At 38.3% G+C, this 25,985-nt stretch overlaps 1 protein-coding gene across 10 annotated transcripts in view; it reads left to right on the forward strand.

Annotated features, from left to right (window-relative positions):
- RPS6KA2 (ribosomal protein S6 kinase A2) overlaps positions 1 to 25,985 on the forward strand; it is a 289,256-nt gene that overhangs the window by 173,184 nt on the left and 90,087 nt on the right. For 9 of the 10 annotated variants that reach the window (XM_017813724.1, XM_017813729.1, XM_017813731.1 and 6 more), the window contains 2 exons: positions 13,552 to 13,668; positions 17,570 to 17,651. In XM_017813724.1, coding sequence (XP_017669213.1) covers positions 13,552 to 13,668; positions 17,570 to 17,651 — 199 coding nt within the window. Of the gene's footprint in view, positions 1 to 5,476; positions 5,624 to 13,551; positions 13,669 to 17,569; positions 17,652 to 25,985 lie in introns of those variants that run through there. The other variant, XM_017813733.1, reaches the window with a different exon arrangement.

The raw sequence follows: 25,985 nt of genomic DNA on the forward strand, positions 1-25,985 counted from the left end.
GTGGCAGCTCTGCTGATCTCCCCATCATGGCCTTCATAATGCTGATGAGGACCCCAGGAATGTGCAGCTGCATCCCACCCTGGCTCCTGCCCAGCCCAGCCCTGGTGCTCCTCTCAGCACTCTCCCAGACTCAGCTTGCCACTCAAATATTTGTGATGGGATGACTGGAAGGCAAGGCAGGTGGTTTTCAGGTAGGATGGGGAGTAACTTGATTTGCTTGTTTTTTGGTGAAGAAAATACTGCAAGGGATTATGTGCCTTTTATTGGTGACTTCTGAGGGAGAGAGATTCAGTAGCTAGCTTGGCTGATAGGCACTGTTAATATGTGATCAACTTCTTAGGTCTTTGGATAAACTTCTGTAAAAAAATTTTTTTTTCTTCTGATTTTGCTCCAGATAAAACCCAGCATATACATGTAAACATATATATTTTTTCCTTGTTAATAATTGGAAATAATGTTGTGCATTTCCTATAATAGTTATCATATTTAGTATATGTCACACTGGGCTAACTTGCAGTCTTGGCACAAAAGATGAGTTCTATTTTCAGTACCATTAACTGCAAGAAAAATGGCTTAGATTGTTGTTCTGCTCTCTGTACTTTGAGGAATCTTAGTTATAATTGCACCTAATCAACCTTCGGTGCCCTTAAAACATACAGTTACAGCTTGTTGGCATAGAAGTAGTTACAGAAATGAAAGGTGATGTGGATTTTTTACTTCTCTCTACTCTTACCTCCAAATGAAGGCTATTTACACAGCAGTGTTATATGTCACCCAGCTTTACTCACTATTCCATATAACTGGAAGTTAAGATATAGCTGCTGTGCAGAGATGTAGTTCTTATGTTACTTCACTTTTCAGGTGGATCCAGTAACATAGTTTAATGCAAACTCACAGAAGATATCCATGTTAATCTTCACAAACATAAGGAGTCCTGTGAAGACAAAGAATTTTGATATTGCCCTATACAAAAAGCTTTGGTTATAACCTCTGGAGAAAATTCAAGGGTAGCAGATGTCAATTTACTCAGCCTTTGTGGGTAAAGAAACATTTTGAACATTGAAAACAAATCAGAAAAAACAGTCCAAAAATAATGTTTTTGAGAAAACTGAGCTTTTAACAAAGCAAACAGGAACTTTGGCATAGCAGAACCCTGCTACGTAGTTAGCAATGAAAAAGAACAGTTTTAAATGTAAATAAATTTAAGAATACAAAAAAAGCAAAATTTGTGGCAATTTCATAATCAGTTTTTCATTGTGTTTTACATTAAAGATTTTTTTCCTTGCAGTATTGCCTTAAATTACAGAAACTTCACCTCCCGTGGTGTCTTGGAAACACTGTGGCATTGCTCATTGTTTATGACAGGGCAAATGGGGAAACAAATGAGTGCTGGACTTGTGCATTTGATTAAACACTTCTTTAAAGTAACACTTTAAAAAAGCTGTGGTTTCAGCTTTCCTCTTTGACTTTCACTGGTCATCTTCTGGTTGTTGTGTTCTCTATTTTTCGATTGTCCATAATATTAATTTTAACTTCTTGTTGTTACTGATTGATTGAATTACTTCACTTACTATTCAGTTGTCTTTATGCTATTATTTATGAAATATCACTGTAGTTACAAGTGAGGCAGATATGATTGGTTGGCTAGGGTTATAAAGTAAGACCCTCTATAAAGGCTATAATCTACTGTGGACATAATGGCCTAGGACTCCCTGAGAAGCACAATAAATGCCTTATCTGTAAAGGAACAGGAGTAGCTGTTGCTTGGTATCTGTGTTTCGTACGCGATTGCTGAATTCAAATGAGTTTCCAATTAATTTTTTATGTGGCAAAAAAATTATTGGTGATTATAATGTTGCATCAGATTCTTCTTCAGAATTTTGTCTTCCAGCTGCATTAAGGATTTCACTGGCTTTGCAGTCCAATGGAGCCAGCTGGTGGTTTTGACCATCAGTGTGATAGCGTCCACCATATGGGGCATCAAAAAGCATTTTTCTTTTATTAGCTTGATATTAAAAATATTTGATTATGCATGGGTGGAATTTGGCATTGTATTCTGCTGTTCATTTTTATTTGTTCAGGTTACTAACTGAAGCTATATCTGAAATGAATGTTAAAGTAGAATAGGAAGAACTCATTTAATCTGTGTCCATTAACTTTTCTCTTGATGGGAGGTTAGTCTCTTCTAGGAGCTCCAGACAGCTTTGTGGCTGCTCTGAGTGTAGGAACAATCTCACACAGTTTACTGTATAGTAACCTTTAACTACTCCAGCTCATTGGGAATAACCTTATGAGAGAGGTTGGGATGTTGCACTATAAAGATCTGTTCTCTGGTCTTTTTCTGAGTACAGTTCTGTAATCACTTATGTCCATTCAGTAAGAAAGTAGATACAAGTTTGTCTTCTCTCTTCACCTTGTCCATTTACAGTGTCCAGCAAACTGTTTTTCAGTAAAGCCATTTGGATCATCTTTTATTTAAAAAAAAACCAGCAACACAACCTCTACCTGTTAAGATGCCATGTGGATTTGTTATAATCATTTTCAGCCAGAACAGGAAAATGTTGAAATAGCCACAGGTCAATGAAAATTACTGGCAGGAACTTTGTAATCTCAGTTTGACCTTTTACCTTTTTGTGTATATGTTAAAAAAATATTTGTAGAATGGAGGCTAGAGCAGTGAATTTGCTCTAAAACTGCTATACTCAATACTTAAAAATCTTGGAGGCTTCTGCACAGAAATGGATTAAACAAAAATAATTCCTTTCAACTGACTTCCTTGATCATCATGTACCGTTATTTTCAATAGAGTCTTTGTGAATAAGGTGGTTGAAGATGAGAACCAAGAGCACTTGATGTAAATCTCCCTTTACATAGTTGAGGCAGAGTAAAAAGGCTGCAGGGCCATATCTTGCAGTCTGCAGGAACATGGTGGTGAGCGCTGCAGTTGGGCTCAGTTTTAAGTTATCTTGGAAGTTTCTTGTAAGGTGATCTAAGGGCCAAATACTTCCAGGATTGTGCTAACGAGTGAAATGTGTTTTGAATTAAGAGGCTGAAGAAACTGGTGTTGTCTCATACTTGTTAAAGCTTCCCGCAGCGTGAAAGTTTAGCAAGCTGTCTGACACAGCGTTGTGGTTTTGCTCTTCCAGTTTCACGTCCAAGAGCCCTGATTTCCCTGATTTGTAGTAGCAGATCGTGGCAGTAGCCAGGCAGGGTAAGAATGTCCCTGCAGAAGATTGTTGCAATAGTTGGTACAGGTATACATCAGGTCAGAAAACCGAAACTGAGAGAGCACCTCACATTGTCTGTTGGAGACTTTAGAAAATCCATAGTGAAAACAGGTAGGTCAGTCAAGGGCTGGCCTGCAAATATCCAGTATAATGCAGTGTATATCTTTTGAAATGCATGTATGCTTCATCTGATGCTAAAGGAATCATTGAGGTATGAGGGAAGGGAGAATTAATCTGTATCTGAGCTAATCCACATAGATTTTACAGTCAGCAGAAAGGGGCAGACTTACTAAGTCCTGTTTTAGAGGCCTGCTGTTGTCTGAAACAAAGCAAAGCCTAAAAGCAACCATTTCGCTGTCAGCTGGACACAAGTTTAGACAGATACCTCAGAGAAGTATCCTTCTGGACTTCAGTAGACTGTGGATCAGCTTTGGCTGAACTTCTGATTTTCGCTGCGGTGAAGAAGTGATAAGCTCATCAAGATCCCAGTCAGCTGAGAACAAACTAACTTACCCCACATGCACTTTTATTATACAAAAACACATTATCCATTGTAAATCTCTGCAAAAGGGATTGATACAGTAGTTTGATGTCATTGAAATAAAGGAGTCTTCAAACAATGTTGCAAAGGAGTTTCTTTGCATCCAGATGGATTTTCTGTGTTTTGTTTATTCTCATTCTTAAAAGTTACATATTTTCAGTCAGTGTGTATAAATAATATATGCTTCTGTTTAGTACAGTGATTGTAAACAATTATTCCCTTCATAGAAAAGAGGATGTGTGATAATGAGTTAGCAGCTTGTTCCTTGGAGATTGGCTGTGTGAATCTTTGAGGGACATGAACCAGAGGCTCCTTAGTAGTTTACAAAACCGCAAAATGTGCTTTTCCTGGGCCAGATTTTCAGTAGACTGCTGTAAATCTGTTTTAAACAGGTACTAGTATGTGGTAACAGTCCTTAGGCACTGAAATATGTACATCTGCAAATGAGCTAAGTCATAGCAATGGATGTAATAAAAGTGTACAGCTGAAGAGATAAGTATGCAGTTTTAGTATCCCTTGTTAAATATTTGTCCATGAAACTGGAGCCCAGCATGGGATTGTCAGGTACTTTGTGTAACTTTTTTTTATTTTATCTGTGTGTTTTTGTATAACTTTAAAAATTGAAGCTGGAGTCTACATAAATAAGCAGAGCTTGGATTTACAGCATTCATATGTGTTTTGGTAGCCCAGCTGAGTTACTGAAGAAAGATGGATGCCCAAGGCTATTAACCATTTATGCAGCAAAGCCTGGTCCCCATTGTGCTCTCACTCTTTCTTTTGGGAGCAGTTCTAAGTGTGCCAGGGCTGCTTACCAGCTTTCCCATCAGATCACTCCAGTACATACATGCATGCCTGCACTCTTTCCTCATCCCAGGAAGATAGTTAGGTATTTAAATCAGATTAAGCCGCTGTGTAAAAGGGACATTTCAAGTTGTTTAATATTGCAGTTCTTCTCTCAGTTTGCTTCTCTGTTGGCATAGGCACAAGACCAGTTGCCCTTGTCTGGTGCCCTTTTTGATATTCCTTTTCTCTCTGCCCTCCACCTCTTATTCCTCTGTCCATGTTGTTGCTAAATCTTGTCATATCATCTCTGTAGAATTTCTCTTTTGCCATCTTTTCTCTGCCTCATTCAGCTGCATCAGCCTCTCCTTCAATGCTTTCACCGATGCTCTGTGCTGTGAACAGTAGCATTTAAACTAATTTGTATTTGCCTTGATTCCATAATGACCTCACATTAGTCCCTTTCCCTATTAATACTCTGCCTGTAAAATGCCATTGAGATAATGAACCTCATTACAACACGTTTTTCCCTGAAATAATAGCAGCAGGACTCCAGTTTGTGAAGTACAAGCTGGTTGAACCCTTAGCTGATGCTTGATTTAATTAATGGGAGGACACAAAATGTGCAAGCAGACCAGTATTCCTCTCACAGGCAAAATGATAATTACCAAACCCTACGAGTGATTTGTAAACAGCAGATGGGTATTTTTCCTAAACTGACTAATCTGGTAATGTGATTATCTCTTATTACAGCCTTTTGTCCACTCTGCCTCACATTTTGAGATGAAACCTGATATTTTTCCTTTAATATGCATATTAAAGATGGTACAGTTCTTTTAAATCACCATGCAAATGCCCCAGGGCTTTGTATTTTCTACTTACTGTGCTGTGCTGCTGTTTTATTTGGATCAAGAAACGGTGAGGAAATGGTTGCAAATATGTTTTGCTTAAGCAGTTTATCTTCTTAGTGCAGCTGGAGTTTTTATTTCACACTCGAACTAGTAAAACATCAGAAACCTTTTTTTCTGGTTTGTGAAGCAGCTGAGTACAGCAATAAGGAAACTGGAGTAATTTAGTAAGTATTTATAATTCTTTAATAGTATCCTGAACAGATAGTCCTTCCGCCTTTTTGGAGCCTAATATCATAGTATCTGAGCATTTCATAGTCTTTTCAGTGCTCTTATACTCCACTAACTCCATGAAAAAGGAAGATGACCTTACCTGCATTTTAAAGATGGAAAGCTGGGACACAGGGATGTGGGGCCTACCTGTATCCTGTCATGGAAATGCATGAATGATGGGTTGCCATCACATTAGGACTGTCACACTAGGGCTTCCCTGTGAATGCTGATGTGCTGCAGCAGGTGCCAGGCAGCTCTGGTGAGTGGGCTGCAGTGGTGGTGGGTGGGGGCATCACTGGGAGGGTCTTTGGTGGGAGTCACCCAAGCCACTCACAGTGAGTTTGTGAGTGGTTCAGAACGGAGTGCACAGGGAATGATACTGACCTGGGAATCAAACTTGAACTGTAGTGGAGAGTAACATATGAAAACCTGAATAAATTAATTTTTTTTCAAAGCAGTCATGCATACTGTCCCCTACTATTGCATGTTGTTTTCATAACCCTTTTTAGTGATGATATAGCATCATCATAAAGAAACAAGAATACTTACTCTTCTAGGAGTAATAATTTCTTCTAGGCACTGGCTCCAGACAGGCTGGGAGTTAGTTCCTTGGTGAATGAGAAGCAAGTGTTCCTCTTTTGCTTGTTCACTAGCAGAAAGGATCAGTAATGGACCTTACAGCTCTTCTGAGTTGTAAAGGCCAATGGCACACCTGTAAGCCATGCCAAGTAGGATGCTGATGAAAATGTTCCTGCTCCTATTTATTGTAGCTTAGAGCAATATAGCTGAGTTCTTTGTCCTTTATCCTCATTTTGAGACTGTTTCTGTTAAAGTTCACAAGTGTGTTTGAGTATTTGTAGAGTACTGCTATGTGAGTAAGGCTGGCCAACTGTTTGTATTTTTTTTGTGACCAGACAGTTCTGCTTTTGTTCTGCCTTTTTTAACCCCTTGCTTTAATAGTTTTTATGTGCTCTTTCTACTCACCACGCCTCATAAACTATTGCAGTTTGCACCAGAATTAACAAAAAATTTAGCATTACTCTGACTAGTGGTTTGAGTCCAGGGTTGCAAGTTCAATCAAGAATTGGTGTGTGCCTGTATTTCATGTATATCTACACTTTTAATAGGAAGATTGTTCTTCTTATGCATTTTCATAGTCATTGTGTTGTATATATTTGTCCTAGTCAGGAACTGAGTCTGTAAAGGCACTATAGTCATCAGATAAAGAGCACCAATCTTCAAGACCAAAATGCTTCAATCTGAGCTAAAGGAGAATTCAGTTGTAGGCCACCTGAATCATGTATTACTGGATACATTTCAGACTATTTGTCTGTTCATTACTGCAGTATGAGATAATTTCATATTTTTTCTGTGTTAATTCTCACAGTATTCCCACAAGATAGTTAAAAGCAAATAAGAATAGTTCAGGTTGGGGAGGAAGTAGAAAAATGCCTAATTTACCAGAGCTGGAAAATCCTGATAAGTGGATTACTCCCAACACCTTGGAGTATTTTTTAATCATGTAGATGTTTCAAGGATAAAAGTTCTTTTGAAAAAAAAAAAAAAGAAATTTCAATAGAAGTTTTGTTAAGGTTCCCATGGCATTTATCAGTGAACATACCTTTTGTAATGCCATTAAAAATCTGTCCACAATACTACTCTATTTAAGTATTTTTCAAAATTATACAGTAAACATGAATTCATCTCAGCAAGTTATCTTAGGCTTTCTTCATAGTCAGAACAGAAAAATGTGCACTTTTCAGGATGTGATTTCATCTGATCTCTTTTGATCATTAAGTCCCTGCTTCTCTCTATTGACTGCCAAGTAAACCTAGACAATTATTTAAAATGTTGTCTCCTGCACTATAAATACTTGCATTTATTTAGCTGAATCCAACACTAAGTGACTCATCAAAGACACACAGGAAGCCTAGTAGCACAAGAATGCACCCAAATCTCCCACATATTCAAATCTCCACCTCATGGACTTCACCAGTCTATCCAGTAGATTGTATTCACTGCCTTTGCTCTCTGTGATTCATCTCTTCCCATTTAGCTTGTTTGACTTCTGCTGAACCTCAGCTGTAGAACCGTGCATTAGGGAGAAGAAACTAAAAATGTGGGATAAAAAATTGGAGCTGGAGGGAAATGCTAAAGAGAGTTTAATAGTTATTCTCTCTATAGAAAAGTCTGCTGAATTTAGCAGTGACTGAGAGTGGGTTGTACTCCACAGAAATTGCTCTAAGGTTTTTGTTTTCCAGCAAGTTTTGACCTACTTCTTGGAATTCTATATGCAAGATAACACATTCTAATCACATTTGTGAAAGATCAGGGAAGGAAATCCCGATCTCTTAAAATTGTTGTGTATTATTTAACTCCATATGACCTTTTGAGAAGGTAGGTGACCTTATGCTTGAAAGCCAAATACAGACCTGGCACAATGTCCGAGAGATTCACTGTGAGTTCCACATGCTTCTTTAAGGGCACAGTAAGTCCAATTCATTGTTGTTAAAGCAAATGTTTATTTGACAGTAGAGAAAAAAGCAACCAGACCCATTTAGGGTATTATTTCTCAGTTTGCATCTTTCCAGACCACAATAGAGGCCAGAACTTGGAATACAAACCATTTAAAATGGAAGATTTCTTTCTCAACTTTTACTCCAGCTGCTGGAGACTGGCTTGGGAAGAGGCTAATGAAAATGCTCCTATACATTTTCTTTTTAATGTGGATACTTGTCCTCAAAGAACTGAATACAGGCCGGCAGTTCATTCCCTGCCTTAGGCAGCATTTGAATAGCCTATTATGTCTTGACACAAATTACTCTCCAATGGGTTGAGCCAGATTAGAACCTGTAAACAGAGGTGGAAACCTGGCCTCATCTTTATCAGACATATCCTGTCCTAACTATTCCCATATCAGATTTTAAAAATGCTTAATGAACTGTATTATTTTGGAATGTTGTGTTGCCTGTGATACTTGGAAGTTAAATAGTTGTGATTTGGGTTTATGTTAGGTGGTAACCTGCCAAATGGCAAGACTGGTAACAAAATAAAGTCTGTATCTTGAGCATATGCTATAGACAAATAACTATTCTCTCAAACGACAATAACATAACTTCAGAGTTATCATTATTTCTTATTTCCTCTTGCCGCATTTTCATTCATTTCTTTGTTGACATCAACCCTTACAGCACGCAAGCCTGACTGCAAAACTTACACATCAAAAGTGCACATATTTTTATTAAAAACCGAAGCTAACCCATTATGACCATACCTGTATCCCAGTCTTGATCCTCTGCAACTGAAAAGATGGCCAGGCAAGGAGTAAAATCTTACATTAGCACCATGGCTTTTGCCCCTGTGATATGGTAGCATAACATTTTCCATTGGTAGAAGTAGCTGATTCTTGAATAACCACCTCTCCAGATGTTTGAAGTCTTGGTGAGGAAAGTTTTTTGTGTGTGGCTGAAATATATTGGGCACAGTTAATGTGGTCTCTGATGACCTTGGCGCTGCTTGTTCAGAAACCTCTTGGAGAGTAGCCAGACAGGACTCCAAAAGGAATTAAGCCTGTCCATTTTCTAGGAGGTATTCTTTCCATAATGTTTGCTGAGAGGCTGTAAAACAGGCAAGATAAGAGACTACAGCTAAAGTGAAAAGAGTTGCTCTCTGGGAAGGCCTGTCCTTTTGAATGACTTTTTGCACTTCACTCCCAGGTCCATAGCCCTACACTTTCTGATCCTACTCCAGTATGTGACAGTGAGTTGGGAAGTATTGTTGCAGTTAGAAGAGTTTTCCATGGTTGCTCTCCATCAGCCACCAGGCATTAGGACCTCTCTTTCTTCAAGAGGGGCCTGTGCTATCCACAGTCACAAGACAAGAACAGAAGCTCTCTTCTCCTTTGTCCCAAGGGAGAGCAGATCAAAATGGCCTTTTCATTCAAATACTGGGTTACTTTAATCTCCAAAACTTATGCCAGCTTGGGGGAAGCCTCTAAGTGAGTAATACAGTATAGAATCAGACCCTGAAGAGGTCTTTCTTGTAGTAGCATAGAGAAGCACTCTCTATTCCTCTTTTATCCTTCTGGTTCATTGCCCTCCCTCCTCTAGTCTGTCCTGCTTGACCATGTGCTGTCTTCAAACCGCCAAAAACATCCATCTCACTTTTGTCACAGGATGATGCTTTTTGTGCAAACATAAATATTTAGAGAAGTTTACGAAAGATTAAGCTTCATCAAGTCAAGCATTCCAGCTAATGCAATGTCGGGACAAGTCAGCAGGGAGCAAGAGCCTGGGCTGCTGTGCACAGCTGTTACAAGATCAAACTATGGAACATTCATTTTTGACTCCACCAACTTCACTGATCAAAACCATTTTCAAAGTTGGCTGCTATTTTTTTCCAGAGTGAAATCCTTCTCATCAAAACAGCTTCTTCAGTATGCAGGCTTTGTCTGTGTTGTGAATCTCTTGCCTCAGTTTTACTGTTGTTATGCAAATTCCTGATGCAGATATGCTGCAGTTGCTGGAACAGTGAAAAAAAAAGTCCATGTTAGAGAAGTTCTTAAGATGCAACTTAGAGCAAAAACATTTGAGAGATCTGTGATTTGATAGTTTGGGTTTCACTCTGATCATCAATATCTGAGAAAAGTTATGCCATATTCCCTATTAATGTAATACAGGGAGACTTCAAAAGATGTAAATGAGAAAATCCTGTATAAGTAAGAATATTAATCAAGAATATAAGAGCATTTGGTTTGTGGGGTTTTTTTTTCCTAGTAAGGTAATACAAATAGAAGTTATTCCAGAATTTATGCAGCCAAGTAAGTAATAAGATATAGGAACACATGCAAGGCAAATGGGTGCATGTGTGCAAACACATCAGCATATATTTCCTTTAAGGGGCTGTGTCCCTCTTCAGTCTCAAGCACTGACAGTTTGGCTTTCTGCTCCAGCAGGAAGTGGGTTTGTCATACTAGCTAAAATACTATCTACCTTTTGGACAGCTCACAAGTGCCACCACTGTGGTGATGATCAGTGAAAAAATAGATGTCTGGCATGCTTTTCTTCAGTGCTGCTTTGCTGCCCCTTTCTATTGAGGAGACCACAGGAAATCCACAGGAAATCCTACCTTCCTAGAAAAATATCCTGCTTCCTCCTAAGGACCCGTGGATCAGGCAGCTCGACTTGACTTTGGGCAAATTGAAAGAGAATATTCTTTCATAGGAAGTGGCTCAAGCTTTATTGTTTGAGACACTGGAAACCACAGTAAAAAAAAAACAGCTGGTCTGACCGAGATGACCCTTAGAAGCCTCTTCTAATCAACGTTTTTACAGTTTAATGAAGTCACAAAATCTAACAGATATTTCCCATCTTTAGAATCTGCGCTTCTCTGATAAACTTTGGTAGGCCTTGTATTTCGTTCAATTTTTTTTAATATCTCTTTTTCTGATATATTAATTAAAGATGCATGTAATTATTGGTTTTATTGCAAGTTTTTAATTAATTATGCTAATCTCTGGAAATGCTAGAAATTTTTAAGCATTCTTCCAGCAAACTGAATTGTCAACACCTTAATACTTTTAATATATTCCTGTAACTGAACACATTTCATGAACTTAAAGAGGTTATATTAAATTTAGTAATACAATGAGAAATATTCTTAAGGTTGTAGGCCTAAGACTTTGATGACTAATATGAATGGACAGATTAAAACTCACTCATCATTAAACTTGCAAATGTTGCTGACAATGAGTTCATGGTTCAGATTGAAGTACAATCTAGCTGAATTAAAAAGGAATTTGCTGTTTGTGGTAGATCTCATCCACCGTTTTTGAGATCGAGGTGTCAGCTCAAAGGAGAAGAAAATCTGAGGAAGGTACATGGTGTATATAAAATTTGGGTTAGTTTTCTTTTCACGGAGTTTTGTCTCCTGAATAATTTCCAAATTTGCATCCACATCCTGCATCACCTGGTTGCAGTGGATGGTTCTTGCTGGGCTGTGCTTCTCTGCAAAACAGAGATGGGCCAAATCATGAAATAGTGACTAGGTGCCCTCAAGCTGCATTGACTTGAGATGTCATGCAGTTTTTTTCATCATACCATGGTTTTTAAGTGGGGGTCCACACAAAGAGACTGGCCTGCAGAAGTAAATCCTCCCAAACTCTGCCTGTGCTTCACAGAGAGCAAACTCTCAAGCACGTGAGGTCTAGTGTGGAGGTGATTCAGGTGGCCAGCTCTTTGGGGAGTAATTTTTATCCTTCGTGTGTAACCGCTGAACAAGATGGATGGTGAGCCCTGCTCTCCAGATACTTTATCTAAACTGTAGCATGGCAGGGTGGGCTAAGGTTGAAATAATGTTCTTATCAGTGTGCAAGTCTCTCAGCTGCAGGCAGTTTACTAAAGATGCATATCCCTCGATATGAATACTCATCACTTCTGAACTTGGTGGAGCCTTTGATAACAGCATGTGGATAATACTGGGTTTCTTTAGGAAACAGCTAATATAGAGTATTGAAATTGTATGAATTTACTACTGTTTTTCTCACTGAGGAAAAAAATAAATTAAAAAAAAAATTATACATTTGATATCTCCCACAGCAAATAAATCCAGAAAAATGAGAAGAGAGGTCCTGACAGTTACGTATTTAGAAATTCTTTAAATCCCTCTGTGAAAACTGTTCATTAGTTTCAAGCATTTCCTTTCAGGCAAACCTTAAACTAGAGGAATTAGGTTCAGAAAAATGAGTTGTTGTGAGACGATGATTATTTTCCATGACTGTGGTAGCATGTACAAAGTAGATAAAGCTTTCCAAACCAAGCAGAAGATACAGTCCCTGTTCCAAAGCACATGAGTGCAAAGGGGCAGGGTAGGGAAGAGGAGGAATGAAGTTACAATATAGAAAGCAATCTTGGTAGTGCAAGCCATGTATCCAATGAATTACAGCTGGTAGAAAGTGATAGCAATTTTTCTGGATGAGAAGAGAATGAAATTTATTCTTTTTTAGTACAGAATGTACTAAATTAGTAATTCCCATCAAACTGGAATATGAAAAAAAATAAGTTTTGTACTCAAAATCTGTATTTTAGTTGAAGGAAAGTTAGAACAAGTAGTTTGGAGGAAAAAAAAAAAAAAGAAAAAAACACTCACAAGCCCAAACCAAAAAGTTCAAATGTAGGTGTACAAAGCATACAAAAATAAAAATAAGTCTAAATATTATCTTCCCTTATCATTGTGTCCTTGAAAAGCAGGTCCTTTCTTCAAGGTTTCTTTTCAGCTCAGTGACTTTCTGGGTTGCTGCAAACTGTGTAGTCCCTCTGGGTCTCACATGATCCAGTCGCTCTCTTTTTAGAGGAACATGCCAAAAAAACATGAAACAAACAACTAAAACAAATGCCATATGTCACAGCTTTCAAGATGAAAGTCCTAATTGAACTGGTGTCTTTGAGGAATATGCATCTATTGACAGCGAAAATATTTTAACAAAAGAACCTGGAAAATCCAAAGCTAATTCTTGCAAGCAAGAAAGTGTGTGCTGGACCCTCTGTAGTACAGATTCAAGTACATGCCACTCTGCTAGCAAGGTCTCTGATGGGCATACCAAGTTCCACAGTATATTTTTTACCTCAGTTTGTGTATTCTGTCTTTACTTAGTCATATCTTGAGGCTCAATAAACAGAAGTACCAGGCCTGGATGTCCTGACAATTACCATCCCCAGCCAGTAAAAGGCATAAAAGGCACGTGGAATATTTGGACAAGCATTTGTTTCTATTTTCAAAATTTGCTACATGACTATAGTGTCACAGAAGATGAGATTTTAAAAATTAATATGTTTCCTTAGGATAAGAGTTCTGATTTGGGGATATTGTTTTGTTTTCTTTGCAGGAAGAAGGTATCGTGAAGGAAATAGACATCAGTCATCATGTCAAGGAAGGTTTTGAAAAAGCAGATCCTTCTCAGTTTGAGCTGCTGAAAGTATTAGGACAAGGTTCATATGGGAAGGTAATTTTTATTGTTATCTAATCACCTAGAGCAACACTGAAAATATAATCTTTTCTCTGAGTTCATTTACACTGATAACGTTGTCCATATATAAATTATATTGTAAAGGCAGATAAGCAAAGCTCTTCTATGTTCATTTTAATAACACTTTTGTCTGTTAGCTTGATTTCTGCATATAAACCAGTTTAGCAAATAATGCTTAGGGTTCTGGGCAGTGAGCATCACTGTTTATAAAATTAGATTCTCCTCCCTCTTTCTGACCTGTTCACCAGGGAGTTGAATGTGCCACTGCTGCTTAGTTGGAGGATATAAATAGGAGCATTCAAAGACTTAAAGAAGTCAGCTGCACAGTTCCCACTAAGGGCAAATGGGACCTCAAGCACATTTACAAGTCCCAGACTGCTGTTAAGCTCACACTCAGAGACCTTGAAAGGATCCTGGAGATAAACCCCACTGCAGAGGATGGCCATCATTATGGTGAGATCATAGGGGGGAAAAAACCTGGCTACATGATCACAAGCTAATTAATGGAAATAGCATTCTTCACATAACCTTAAGACCAACGATTTTCTGAATCCCAAAGACAGTTCTTCTTCAGCAGGACATATTAGTTGGGAATGAGAATAGGAATGAAAGATGGAAAGAAAGAGGGAAGAGTCAGTTCTGCCTTAAAGTCTTTCCATAGTTTAAATAAGTCACTGAAACCTTTGGAACAGTAAACCTAATTGAAACCAGGCATGAAAGACCTTATAATTGTAAGTATGTTGTTTTGTGAGTTTTTTTGAAAATACTTCCCAATCAGGGCCCTTAGTTTTATTCCTAAAAGAAGCTATATTGAGAGTATTTATCAACTTCTGAGTATTCTAGAATTATATTGATAATTAAGTCTATTAGAAGTTCCCTGAGATGAGAGATATCAGGAAAGTTAACGTTCAATACCAAGTTTTGATCTAGAGAATTTCTTGAGAACACAGTGATGATATTTGAGTTTTGAAAATTAAATAAATGTGAAAAATCAAACAACTCAAAATTAGATTTACTGTATGACTCAATACAAGGAGAAGAGCAAGAGAAGGAAGTGTCTTCTGCAAAAGCAACATGGACAGAATGACCAGTTTTCAGATTCAGGCAGTAAAGATTTTAGAAATGGTTTGCTGTCTGTCTTATAGTGTATTGGTGTATGTCAGTATTAACTGTTTGAGTTGGCCTTCTAGCTATAGCCATTTTATAAGCAGAATGCCTAATCTCTGCCACCACTTCCTAAAAGGAGATCTGATTTCTGGGAGATCAGAGTGTGAGTATAAACATCATACTTGTTTGGAGCTGCGTGTGATTACAAATGACTTTCTGTTTCTTATGCAGTCTTCAACCACCTAAATTTTCATCACCTTGGTATTTGAGCTAATGGTTCAAATTGTGTCTGGAGATGCAAATCTTTAGGTTTTCAAGTTGTTCACCCAAGGTCTAAATAATTTCTTGCAGGATTAGAGATAATTTCTAAGGGAGTGGCCTCAACACTCTTGAAAGGCATAGCACTTGCTTAGCTTTCTAGATTAGGATTTGGGTGATAAACCAATTGTTCCAGCTCAGGGAGTTTTGCTAGTTCAGGTGTTAATAACCTGAGGTGCTTGCAAACATATTAAAATAGAAAACTGAAAGTCATGCTCAGCCACATGCCCATGCTATTTTGGGAAACTAGTATAGTACAGCTAATATAACCAGTCAAGTAAGCACTCCAGGGCCACTTAGTGGTTTCAAGAGTGATGTAGCTTTATCTTTAAGAATAATCAGGATGATGTCATTTTGCAGTACAATGCATTTTCGTTTGTTCTGTTTCCTTTTTTGGTTTGATGATTATTTTGGTGTCCTATGAAAAAGAACACAGTGTTCTTGACTCATCTTTTTTGGAAGGAATGCAGACAAGTGCCCTATCCCATGCTACAGGGAACAGCTGACTAGTGACTAGTAACGTAAATTGGTAATTTTGCTTATTATAGCAATACAGGTGTTACAAGTTTTGCAAGATTACATGGCAGACAAGATATTTCTAGAAGTGCAGCCTAATATTTCTGCAGATGCAGCATTCTGTGCTTTTCTATGTGCGCTACTGCTTAAAACCATTATCTTAAGGGTTTGAGTTTTGGCATTTTTGGGGGTAAAGAGTCCATAACCATTTTTACAGAATAATAATAATACAGCTGAAAATCTGGTGTCTGGGCAAGCTTGCTTTTGACTTTCTGCTCCCTTTCAATGTAATGCAAAAATTAAGTCTTTTACTTGAGCTGGATAGAAAAATATCCCAGCTTTTCTCTGTAAACTTCTAAATGGATTGACTTCCTGTTAATGCTGGAGCAGCTGAGCTTAATTTATCATGAATGTTAATGAAAAACACTTCACAAAGTCTTATGTGTTCCTGTTGGATCCAGATTTCATCATTTGTTCCTACAGTTGTGAGTGCCGGAGCTATTTGTGTGTTCATCAAACTAGGAAACAGGAGATGGGAACAAGCAACATGTGCCCAAGCTCAGCTAGTCAGGGCAGCTTGGCTGAGGAACTGTGCATATCTCCTATACACAGGAAACATCTTGAGAAGGAAAGTCTCACCAAAAATGTATCAGATCATATGCAGAAGTGTGGTAGCAATGATGCTGTCAGATGTAAGAGTTCTAATTAAGGTGTTGGGGTTTTTTTCTATTTCTAGCTTCTGTACCTGTTTGGTAAAAGCTATTCTCCCTCCCCACAAACCCTTCCTTAAAGGATGTTTGAGAAGATCCTAATCTGTTTACAGATTTTTATTTTAGTAAGAAAAGTCTTTCAACTTGCAAATAATGCACTAGAAACAGACTTCCTCTTTTTTTTTTTTTTTTTTTTGGCTTTTTATATTTTAGGTGGAGACAGTTAACAAAACTGCATGGTTCCTGGACAGGAAATTAATAAAATAATTGCTAAAGAATTTTTAATCTAACTGGACATTCATCAGTTATATAATTTCTCCTAGACTTTGTTAATTTATGTATTTGTAATTATATGTACGTGGTACTGTATTTTTATTTCTGCGTTTGTCTTCAGCTTCTGTCCAGTAACACAAGTGCTGAAATAAAAAAAAAAATAAAAAAATGACACTGTTGTCTGGTACTTCTGACCTCAGCAGACAGAGTAAGTCCTGGGAATCAACTAAAAGATTTGTTTATTTTATTTTCAATTATTAAAACACTGAAAGTCTTATAAAGACCAAACTAAGCTACTGATTTCTTTGTTCACTACCTCTCCAGTGCTCAGATGCACTCAGGGGCAGATAAATATATTTGCATGGAGTAAAACAAATAGAATACATTTTTAGCTACAATTTTAGTTTATTTCAATTAAAAATTTACACTGTCAGAAGATGAGGCATAGGAGACTATAACAGGGAAAACTGTCTTTATTAGAATAACAGATTTTTCAGCTGTATGGACTTTCTGCTTCAGTTACATCTTAGGCAAAGTCACCATTCATGATTTCCAGCATAAATCAGACCAAATTGGTTTTTCTCTGTAATGTAATTGATGGCAATAATTTTAAGACACTGCACATTCCAAAACACAAATGAGATATAAATTTTTTTCATGTAAAGTTGGTCAGAATATGAAGAGCTATGTGCACACTAATTCTGACTCTTCACCCAACTTTAATTGGATATATAAGGCCAGTTAATAATGTTGAACATATTTTCTTTCTGAGGTGGTCAAGGCTTAAAACTGAAAATTTCCAGAGCTACTTCAACAAATTGCAGGTGAAATAGATATTAAATACTTTCAACTAGTAATTTCCTGAACAATAGTATCTTTTCTCCTGTCAAATGCAGTAAGGCTTATAAGTAGAAATTCAGTACTTATCTGTACAAAACATTTGCTTTTTACAGGTATTTCTAGTAAGGAAGATCAAAGGATCTGATGCAGGCCAGCTTTATGCCATGAAGGTACTTAAGAAGGCAACTCTGAAAGGTAAGGGCTGGAACAGTGGCTGCAATCTCTATTTCTGTGCTACTTAGTAATTTATTTTCCTTGCCATTTTTTACATCACTGCTGCTTTATGGTATGTGAGTGTATAAATACGTCTCTGCTATCCTCTAAAATTCTGCCTCACTGTAGTGAATGTTCTAAAAAAACATAAACAAAAATATATTACCTATAAAGTGTGGGAGAAGGAAAAGAGGAGTTTGGAGTTTCCCAGCTGCATGCTTTCTTCATTTTCTTAGTGTTATGTATAGGACTTCTATTGGGTATATGTTAATTTGTATTGCAGTGTCAGTATCTTTCTGTTGCTGAAGTAAATAAGGATAACCCCTCAGACGTCAATATGTATCAGAAACTTATTTCTGTTTCTTTTTATGACCCATAACTTTTCACCCAAAGTGAAAACTTGGTATTCCCTCTTTTGCTGTGTAACTCTGAGGTTGTGTTGAGCAGCTTTGGAGAGGGGGAGGGTTTCTTTTGCATCCCCAGACACTTGATTGTTTCTTAATATTTGATGGCTAAATATGTAACATTAGATTACACTGGAAAAGAGAAGAGCTGTATTATGGCAGTATCTTAGGAAATCTCAAAATTTAGATAGCGATTTTAAGCTATCCATATTATACCATCAAATTTCTATTCTTTCAAGAACAGGCACCTCTGTGTTTGCAGTTCCTCGGATCATTATAGCACAGAAATGTTGCTCTCCTCCCTTGGCTGTTACAGCAGGCTATTTATTGTTTTCTCAAGTGAGAGTCACAAAATCCAAAAGTTGAAGCTACTTCATGATTTTGCTGGATTGCATTTCTCTCTCCTTCAGACTACTTGCCTCTCTGACTGCTAGCTCTGGATTTCCCATTAATCTCAAGATAACTAGCACATCAGTAGGGACTAATCTGTCCACACTAGTTTATACAAATAAGTTAAACTTGACAGCTGTTTAACTCAAAGTTCAAAAATAAAGACAGAATCCTATTGTCACAGGGCAAATGAGACAAGCAACAGCAAGGATTGCTGTCAGTAAGCTTCCGTGCAACTTTTGGCACAGAGATAATATTTCTGACAGCTTAATCTTACCTTTTAAGTGAGAGTGCTGAATTGTTGCTGACTACCTACACTCAAAAAGCTGGAAGTCACTCCAATGTGAGGTATTTATTATTGTATCAAGCAATGAGAGCAAAACTACAAGTATTTGTTAGCTCTGCATTCAGTATTTCCTGACAAAAGGCATGCTAGAAGACAAAGTTCTGAATGATTTTGCTTTCTGACCTGTAGTCTGCACAGTACCACATGGAGCAGGAAAGTCAAAGCTCTTGGTGCCAATGCCACTGACATGGCCAGACAGCCCTAAATGTTATAGTAGTTATTTTCTGTAGTGAAACAAATTTGCAAAACATGTAAATGGAGAAGTTGGAAAGAAAAGAAAAGAAGAGGGGGTAGCAAAGCTGATTTCTTTTCTGGATTAGTCTGAAGAATGAAAACCTAGATAAATAAAAACATTGGGAAGTTAAATGCCTTCAGGAGTGATGGTTTAAAACTAGCTTTGTACGTTGCTCTGAAGAGAAACCATAGAGGGTCCTGTCAAAAGTATTTCTATCCTGGGAGCCTGACTCTGGCTGTGGCTGGTGGGTAATGTTTAGGAAGAAGCAGAACTACTAAATGGTGTTTTCTCCACTGTGTCTGTTGCCTCCCGCCTCTTCCCAGAATAGTTGCCTGTTGTTAACATCATCCCAACTTCACCAACAGCAAAGGTTAGTATAAGAAGGGTACAGCAAGCAGCAGCAGCACTCTTCGAGCATTTACAGTTCAAAAATGGTTTTCATAAAAAAGAGACTTTGTAGATCAATTGCATGTGTAGGTTTGAGCTTGAAAAAGATGTGCTAATCAGCAAAACCACTGCTGCTTTGTAGGGAAAATTAGGCTCTAAAATATTCCAGTTTCAATTGTAAAAGTTGGCAGAGACAGGTGCTCTACACATGAATATTTGTGAAAATTAAATTAATTTTAACCTCATGAATGTTTATTTTAAATGTAGAGTATATCTGAATAAGCACGTATAACAGCACGGATCCTTCAAAGTGAGAAAGCCACTGCTCCTCTCGTTTTTAAATGAGAGCATTGCACACAAGTTTCTTTCCTTCGTGGATCATTTCCTTTTGCAGGAGCTTGTGGGTATCTGATTTTAAACCAGAAAGCTTCCTGAAGAAACTAGATAAGTGTTTCATTCTAATTATTAACTTTAGGAAAACCTTGTTCAAAATGTTTAAGGATGTTATGTCTGTTAGGTGGCAGATATTGAATATAGCAGATTTAAGGCTGCATGTATGTATAATTAACTTATGTCTTTCAAATGCTATATATTAAATTACAGTACCCTAATAGCTGCCTTTGCAAATATAAACCATTTTTAGGGGATCCAGATTCTCTAAGACCTAAATAAGGCACTTAAATACCTTCCAAGAGTAGAGACTTTTGCCTTTCAGAATGTCATTAGATAATACTCTTAAAATGTTGCTTTCATGTCTTCATTACAGTCTACTTTTTCTTTTTCTTTAAAATCAGATTTTTGGATTAAAAAATTGAAGAGAATAAAGTTGATCTGTATGTTTAAAAGCTTACAGAAATATATCGGTGAGTCTCAACTGCCCATCCTGAATATATTGTGATACTGAGGAAGCGGAAATAAAACAGGGACTGTTTGTTCTGTGTATATTTGTGCCTTGTATTCACCAGCAAAGCTGGAACAGATGGACAGGGCAGGCTGGTTGTTTTGATTCATTCAGCATTTCTCTCGAGGTGTCTTAGGCTTCATTGGCTTTACTAAATGTGCTTCAGAATTCTATGATCAAGAGTTGTTTAGATTGGTTACAATGTAAGCCTCATTAAACACTCATGAAATGCCCATAAATCCCCAGCAGGTTGCTGTGCTGCAATGCAAGGGCTACTTTCTGGAGCCTGAAAATCAAAGACCCGTTCCTCCAGGAGACATGCAATCTAAGAGAAAGTGGCATGAAGCCATAATTCACTGGCATAATGCTTATGAACCTTATAAATATTACAGTGATGATCTAGCGAAGGTTATGTGATGGATCATGAGGAAGTAGTTTGCATCTGCATGTCTGGTTGGTAATAGGCTGTGTAAATCTTGGCACTGAAAGCCAGTTGACCCTGAGAATGCAAACTACCTGTTTCTGCTTTTGGAGTTTAGAAATTATAATCTTTTTTGTCAAAACTTCTGAAGTGCTTTGCAGTTTATGATCCCCTCAGTTTAAGCCATTAGGCTTAGGGCTTTACTGTTGTGTATTGAGTGTGTGTGATGACTATAGGTGTAGTAAGCCATGAACACAGCTTTAGTGACTCACAGAGGGCTTGTGGTGTTCTCAGGGATGTTGGATTGATGATATTAATTATACACTAAATTGAACAACTAACTTAGATATCACCAGGTGAAGTGTGATTTCCATCTAAACCATTGATAAAATTGTAGTGGTGGTTTCCCTGATTGGACACCAACTGAAGTGGCTTCTTCAGTTTTCCTCTGTATGTGACCCAGCTTCCCTGTAACAATTGTGGTACTTTAGATTTCAGATACTGAACTACAGTGGTTTCCCTCTGGTTTGAAGGGGATAAAAATCCAACAAATGAGAAACTGAGAACAATTTAACCTTATAAAGCAGAACTCAAAAAGAGTCTTCACCTCAGATAAACCTAGCTCCTTTGTGTTGGGTTTTTCAAGATGTCTTGTTCTATTTTGTTCAGCCCTTGTGTCTGGTGAAAGGCGCTGTTATTCATCCAGGCTTGCCATTTAAATTTTGGTTTATCATCTTTTCTTAAAATGTTCTGCAATATTTTTAATATCTTCCCGGGCCTCTTATTACTCTCTTCTAAACAATTCACCAGGGAAGTCCTCTCCACAGAACAGTTCAAACCCCACAGCAGAGGACCCCTTGCCATGGTGTTTGGAGAAAAGGCTGGATTCTCTGCATCCTTGGTAACTGGTGCCTAGGCCTCCTTAGTCTGAGAATTTTAACCCTCCAAATGTCACGGCTCTGAGCTCAGAAAAACCCATTACGGAACCTGGAATTGCCCTTAAAGATTCTGCTGTGAAATAGACTCACCCATCTCCACAAATAGCCATACACTAATTTTTCAGTTGGGGAAGGAAATAACAACTACTGTGTGCACAAACACAATAACATTTGATTCCTCTGTAGATTTCACAAGTGGCTTGAAAATGTAAAGATCAACTTAGTTGTATGTGCTCAGCCACGCAACAATGCACTTGGATCACCATTGTCCATTCACATGCAAGTTTTGTGGGCTAGGATTCAAGATCTCCAGCTTTGTGCTGAGCTGCAGAACGTGCCAACCTTGCCTTTAACAGTTTAGGAGCAAACTGGAATTAGTTGCTGTCATCTGAGGAAGCTCAGCTTTCCTCTGTGGGAGTTTTGAAAATCTTCAACAATCAGTGCTTAGAGGTCACTATCAGGCTGTAGCTTTACAGTGCCTTTGCAAGGTTTCTTGCATCAGATCACCGCTTTCTTCCTCCCCTAAAAAGTCAGCTTGCCTGGGGCTTGCTTTTACTGAAGGAAGAAAGGGTACAGTACTTTAGAGAGAGCTCACTTAGGTTGTTTCTAATGGACTGCAGAGAATAATGTCTTTGCATATTATAAGGAAAATGAACTGTGGTTAGGCAATTAGCTCACTGTATGTCAGTAAACATTACAGAGAATCCTGAATATACAGCAGACTGGACAGGTCAAAAATGACAAAAAGCATTGCTGGAAGTTTATTTTCATAGCGTTTGCTAAAGAGTTCGTTGAGATTGCAGCTTTTAAGTTAGATGCTTAATACTCTTTAGTGATTCTGTATTCAGGTTTGGATGAGAAGGGAAAAATTTTGCCTATAAATATAAACCGAGCACACATCACTTAAAGATTTTATTATCTGTTTTATTCAAACTATGTGGGAGTTCTCACTGTATGAAGTCCTGATTTAATTACAGCCTCTTCACAATGCTAAGTGCACTGTGAAGATCCTGTTAGCAGGCAAAATTTCCACTGTTAAGACATTAAAGAAGTGAACCCTGCATATTAAAAATGCTCTGTTTTGTAGCAAGGGAGTATTTTGGCTAGTTTATTTTACACAAAACCCTGTTGTTCCTTATGGAGCTTTTCCTAAGAAAATTCATCTTTCTCTTTGTGAAAATATTGCCTACTGAGTTCTGTGTAGGGTTACCTTGTTAAAATTGTTGCTCTGGTTGCTAAATAACACGTTCTTCCTATTGCCCTAAGCAGGACAGAATTATTGTATCTTCACCTAAATATTGGTAAAAAATTAACAACCTCCCTGTTTTTCTCCCTGTCATCCACCCAGACTGATTCGCATAGAAGCACACACTTCTGCACTTGTCATATATGCTGCAGGTAAATGCAGCAATATTACCCAGTCCTTTCCTGTCCACACATTTGTTCCAGTACAACGCTGCTATTATAGTAATATCAAAATATATAACTCACTGCATAGTTGTATGTTCATTTGGAAAGCGGGGTCAGCAGCTTCATATGTTGCTGGCAGAAATAGCTTTTTTTTTTTTTTTTTCTAAAGAGAGCACAGGACAGGACTCACAGGCCAACCCCAGCTTTCTCCATGAGAAGTTCAGTGGCAGTAACTGTGATGGGAGTTCTACTATTCAACGGCATTGGTGCTTGGCTTTGATGGAGCTTTTGAAGGAATTCTTCTTGTCACCTCCCTTTGCTGTGCTTTGGTTTACCAGGCACAGCAGTTTTGGAGCACACAAGTAAAGTTCCCTCCTGATGAAACTAACCCAGGAGCACACCCAGTGCCCTCCAGCTTCCCATACGCATTCAGGTCCTAGGACCAAAGTGTGACATAAAATGTGGGGCAACTTCAGGTTACAGCACCCATTGTTACTTTCCACAGATTGGAACCACGATGCTTCCTAGTGCACTCATAGGTTTAAGCCAAAGTTTCAGACTTTGCTGTGAAGACATTTGAGTGCACCTGTGTTTGTGTGTTTCACTAGGTATAGCACAGAGCTGTCTTAAAATCTTCCTTTTTTTTTTTTTTGCTAAGTTAAAGTGCCCATGCCCTCGGCTTCTAATCCTTGAGCAGTTCCATGGGCCCTGTAGCAGCAGCTGAGTGTTGCATTATTCATGTTTTCATATGGTGATTCCCTAGAGAGCACAAGGGTGATTCAAATCTGAAGTCAGAGGAAGAAAGTACTGAAAAGTCTGCTGATTTCTTTGACAGGAAAGGTGTATTCTTCATCTGTGATCAAATTCTACACCTTTGTTCTAAATGTTTATTGAGTCACTATTCTGTCAATAAAATACAGAAAGAATGACTTTAAATTTACAAAAACCCAGCAGCTCATGCAGGTTGCATTTGTATTTGCCCCCTGTCTATTCCAGCCAATAAATGAATAGTGGCTGGGATTTTTAAGGAATGAGTAGTTCATTATACTCATGTCTTTTTTAGTAGTAGAAAGCAATTTTTCAAATCACTTTATAATTTCAGTCAATTTACCATCTACCTGTTTAAAGTTTCAATTGATACTGCTGTGCTTGATACAGTGAATAAGTAACAATGGAGACACTTCAAACTGCAGCTCCTGTAGGTAACATCATTATAAAGTTTTCAGACCCAAACTCATTGTTCAAACTCTCTGTAGTAGCCTTGATATTTCAGTACTGCCTGCTTTCCTTTGGATTATTCTTTTCATTGCACTGTATATCTAATGATAGATATTTGCAGTTATTCCCAAATTGGTTGTTGTTTTACAGAAAATACCATATTTTATATTTTTTATTATCAAGTAGCAGATTGCTGTTAATTGCTTTTGGTGTAGATTCAGGAATAGAGAGACTATGTGAACAGTTGTCCTGAAGCCATCAGTGAAATGTTTATCCTGTTGGAAAATGTGGTGCAATTCTGTTTTATCTGTAGAAAAAAACCTTTTACCAGGAAAGGACTGGGAGGTGCCTTTGTCAGGCCTCCCTCATCAACGATAACTGGAAAGCAGATAGAGGAGACAAAAGCACAGCTTACTGTAATTGAAACAGATTTATGAAGATGACATTAAGCTCCAGCTAAACAAATGAGTCCAGAGTAAGACAGTCACTGCTGGCCATGTGCAGTACTCTGCCTGGGCCAAGTACCTGGGAGTGAGGACTGGCTGGTCCCCAGGACAGTCACAGAGGCTCTAGTTCTGCCTTAGAAGCCTAACTCATGTCCTTGCTGGTCTCTGCCAGGTAAACCCACTCTCAGAGGACACTCGGTGGCTTGCATTGCTACTAAAGCATCAGCTGGAAGGCACCTGAAGAAGTCCCATGGCCCACCTCTAACCTAGAGTGGCACTAGCTATGCTTTTGTGTCATTCCTCACAGGTGTTTGCCTAACTTGTTCTTGGACTGTCTCTATCCCTACTGTTACAAAATGCTTCCTTAGCATCTGTCCAGTATCTGCCTTGCCACAGCTGAAGCTATTAATTCACATCCTCTCTATTGAGAGCAGTTTCCTCTCTGCAGTTTTCTTCCACATCTTGAAGATTGTTATCACATTTAGCTTCCATTCTATGTAGGCTGAGAATCTTTTATGTTCCTTTCCTTCCTCAGGGTTCATTTTTTCTGAATGTTCAGGTTAGAAGGTTTAGTTATAACTAGGTAAATCAGAAGTGACTGTTAAACAAAATGTGATCTGCTCTGGCTTCATGTCCCCCATCTCAGGTCCTCTGTGAGTGCTTTGTTAGGACAGAATAGCAGTAGTACCCCTGCTCTACCATGCAGGTTATTGAAAATTCAGGGGGTTTCATTGAACCGATAGAAATGTCCTGCTTGAAAGGCAGCAGAGTGGTCATATTGTTGAGATGTTGAATATTTGTTCCCTTGGAGAATCCCATCAAGAGAAAGTTTCTAGGAAAAGCCAGCCTCAAATAGATGGATTTGTAAAATGTCTCTTCTTTCAAGTCCTGCTCAAGACAGCACCATTTCTGGAGGGTGGTTTCAGTTCCTCATGGTTGCCTGCAGCTGTCAACATCCATTCCCCTTCTCTCATGTGTTTAGTTTCGGAATTAAACACAACATCAGTAGGCAGGACATATCCAGGCCAGTCAGGCTTTACCAGTGACAACACAGCACTGGTCACTGTTTTACTTTGCCTTCTGCTGCCCTTTTTCTTCTGCATTTCTGTCTGGCGTCCTGTAGGCCAAATGGAAATCTTCATGTGAAGGTCTGCTTTCCTGGTTCTTGTTTTCCCTTCCCTTCCCTTCCCTTCCCTTCCCTTCCCTTCCCTTCCCTTCCC

The sequence above is a fragment of the Lepidothrix coronata genome, unplaced genomic scaffold, assembly GCF_001604755.1.
Source record: "Lepidothrix coronata isolate B3197 unplaced genomic scaffold, Lepidothrix_coronata-1.0 Scaffold42, whole genome shotgun sequence".
Lineage (NCBI taxonomy): Eukaryota > Metazoa > Chordata > Aves > Passeriformes > Pipridae > Lepidothrix > Lepidothrix coronata.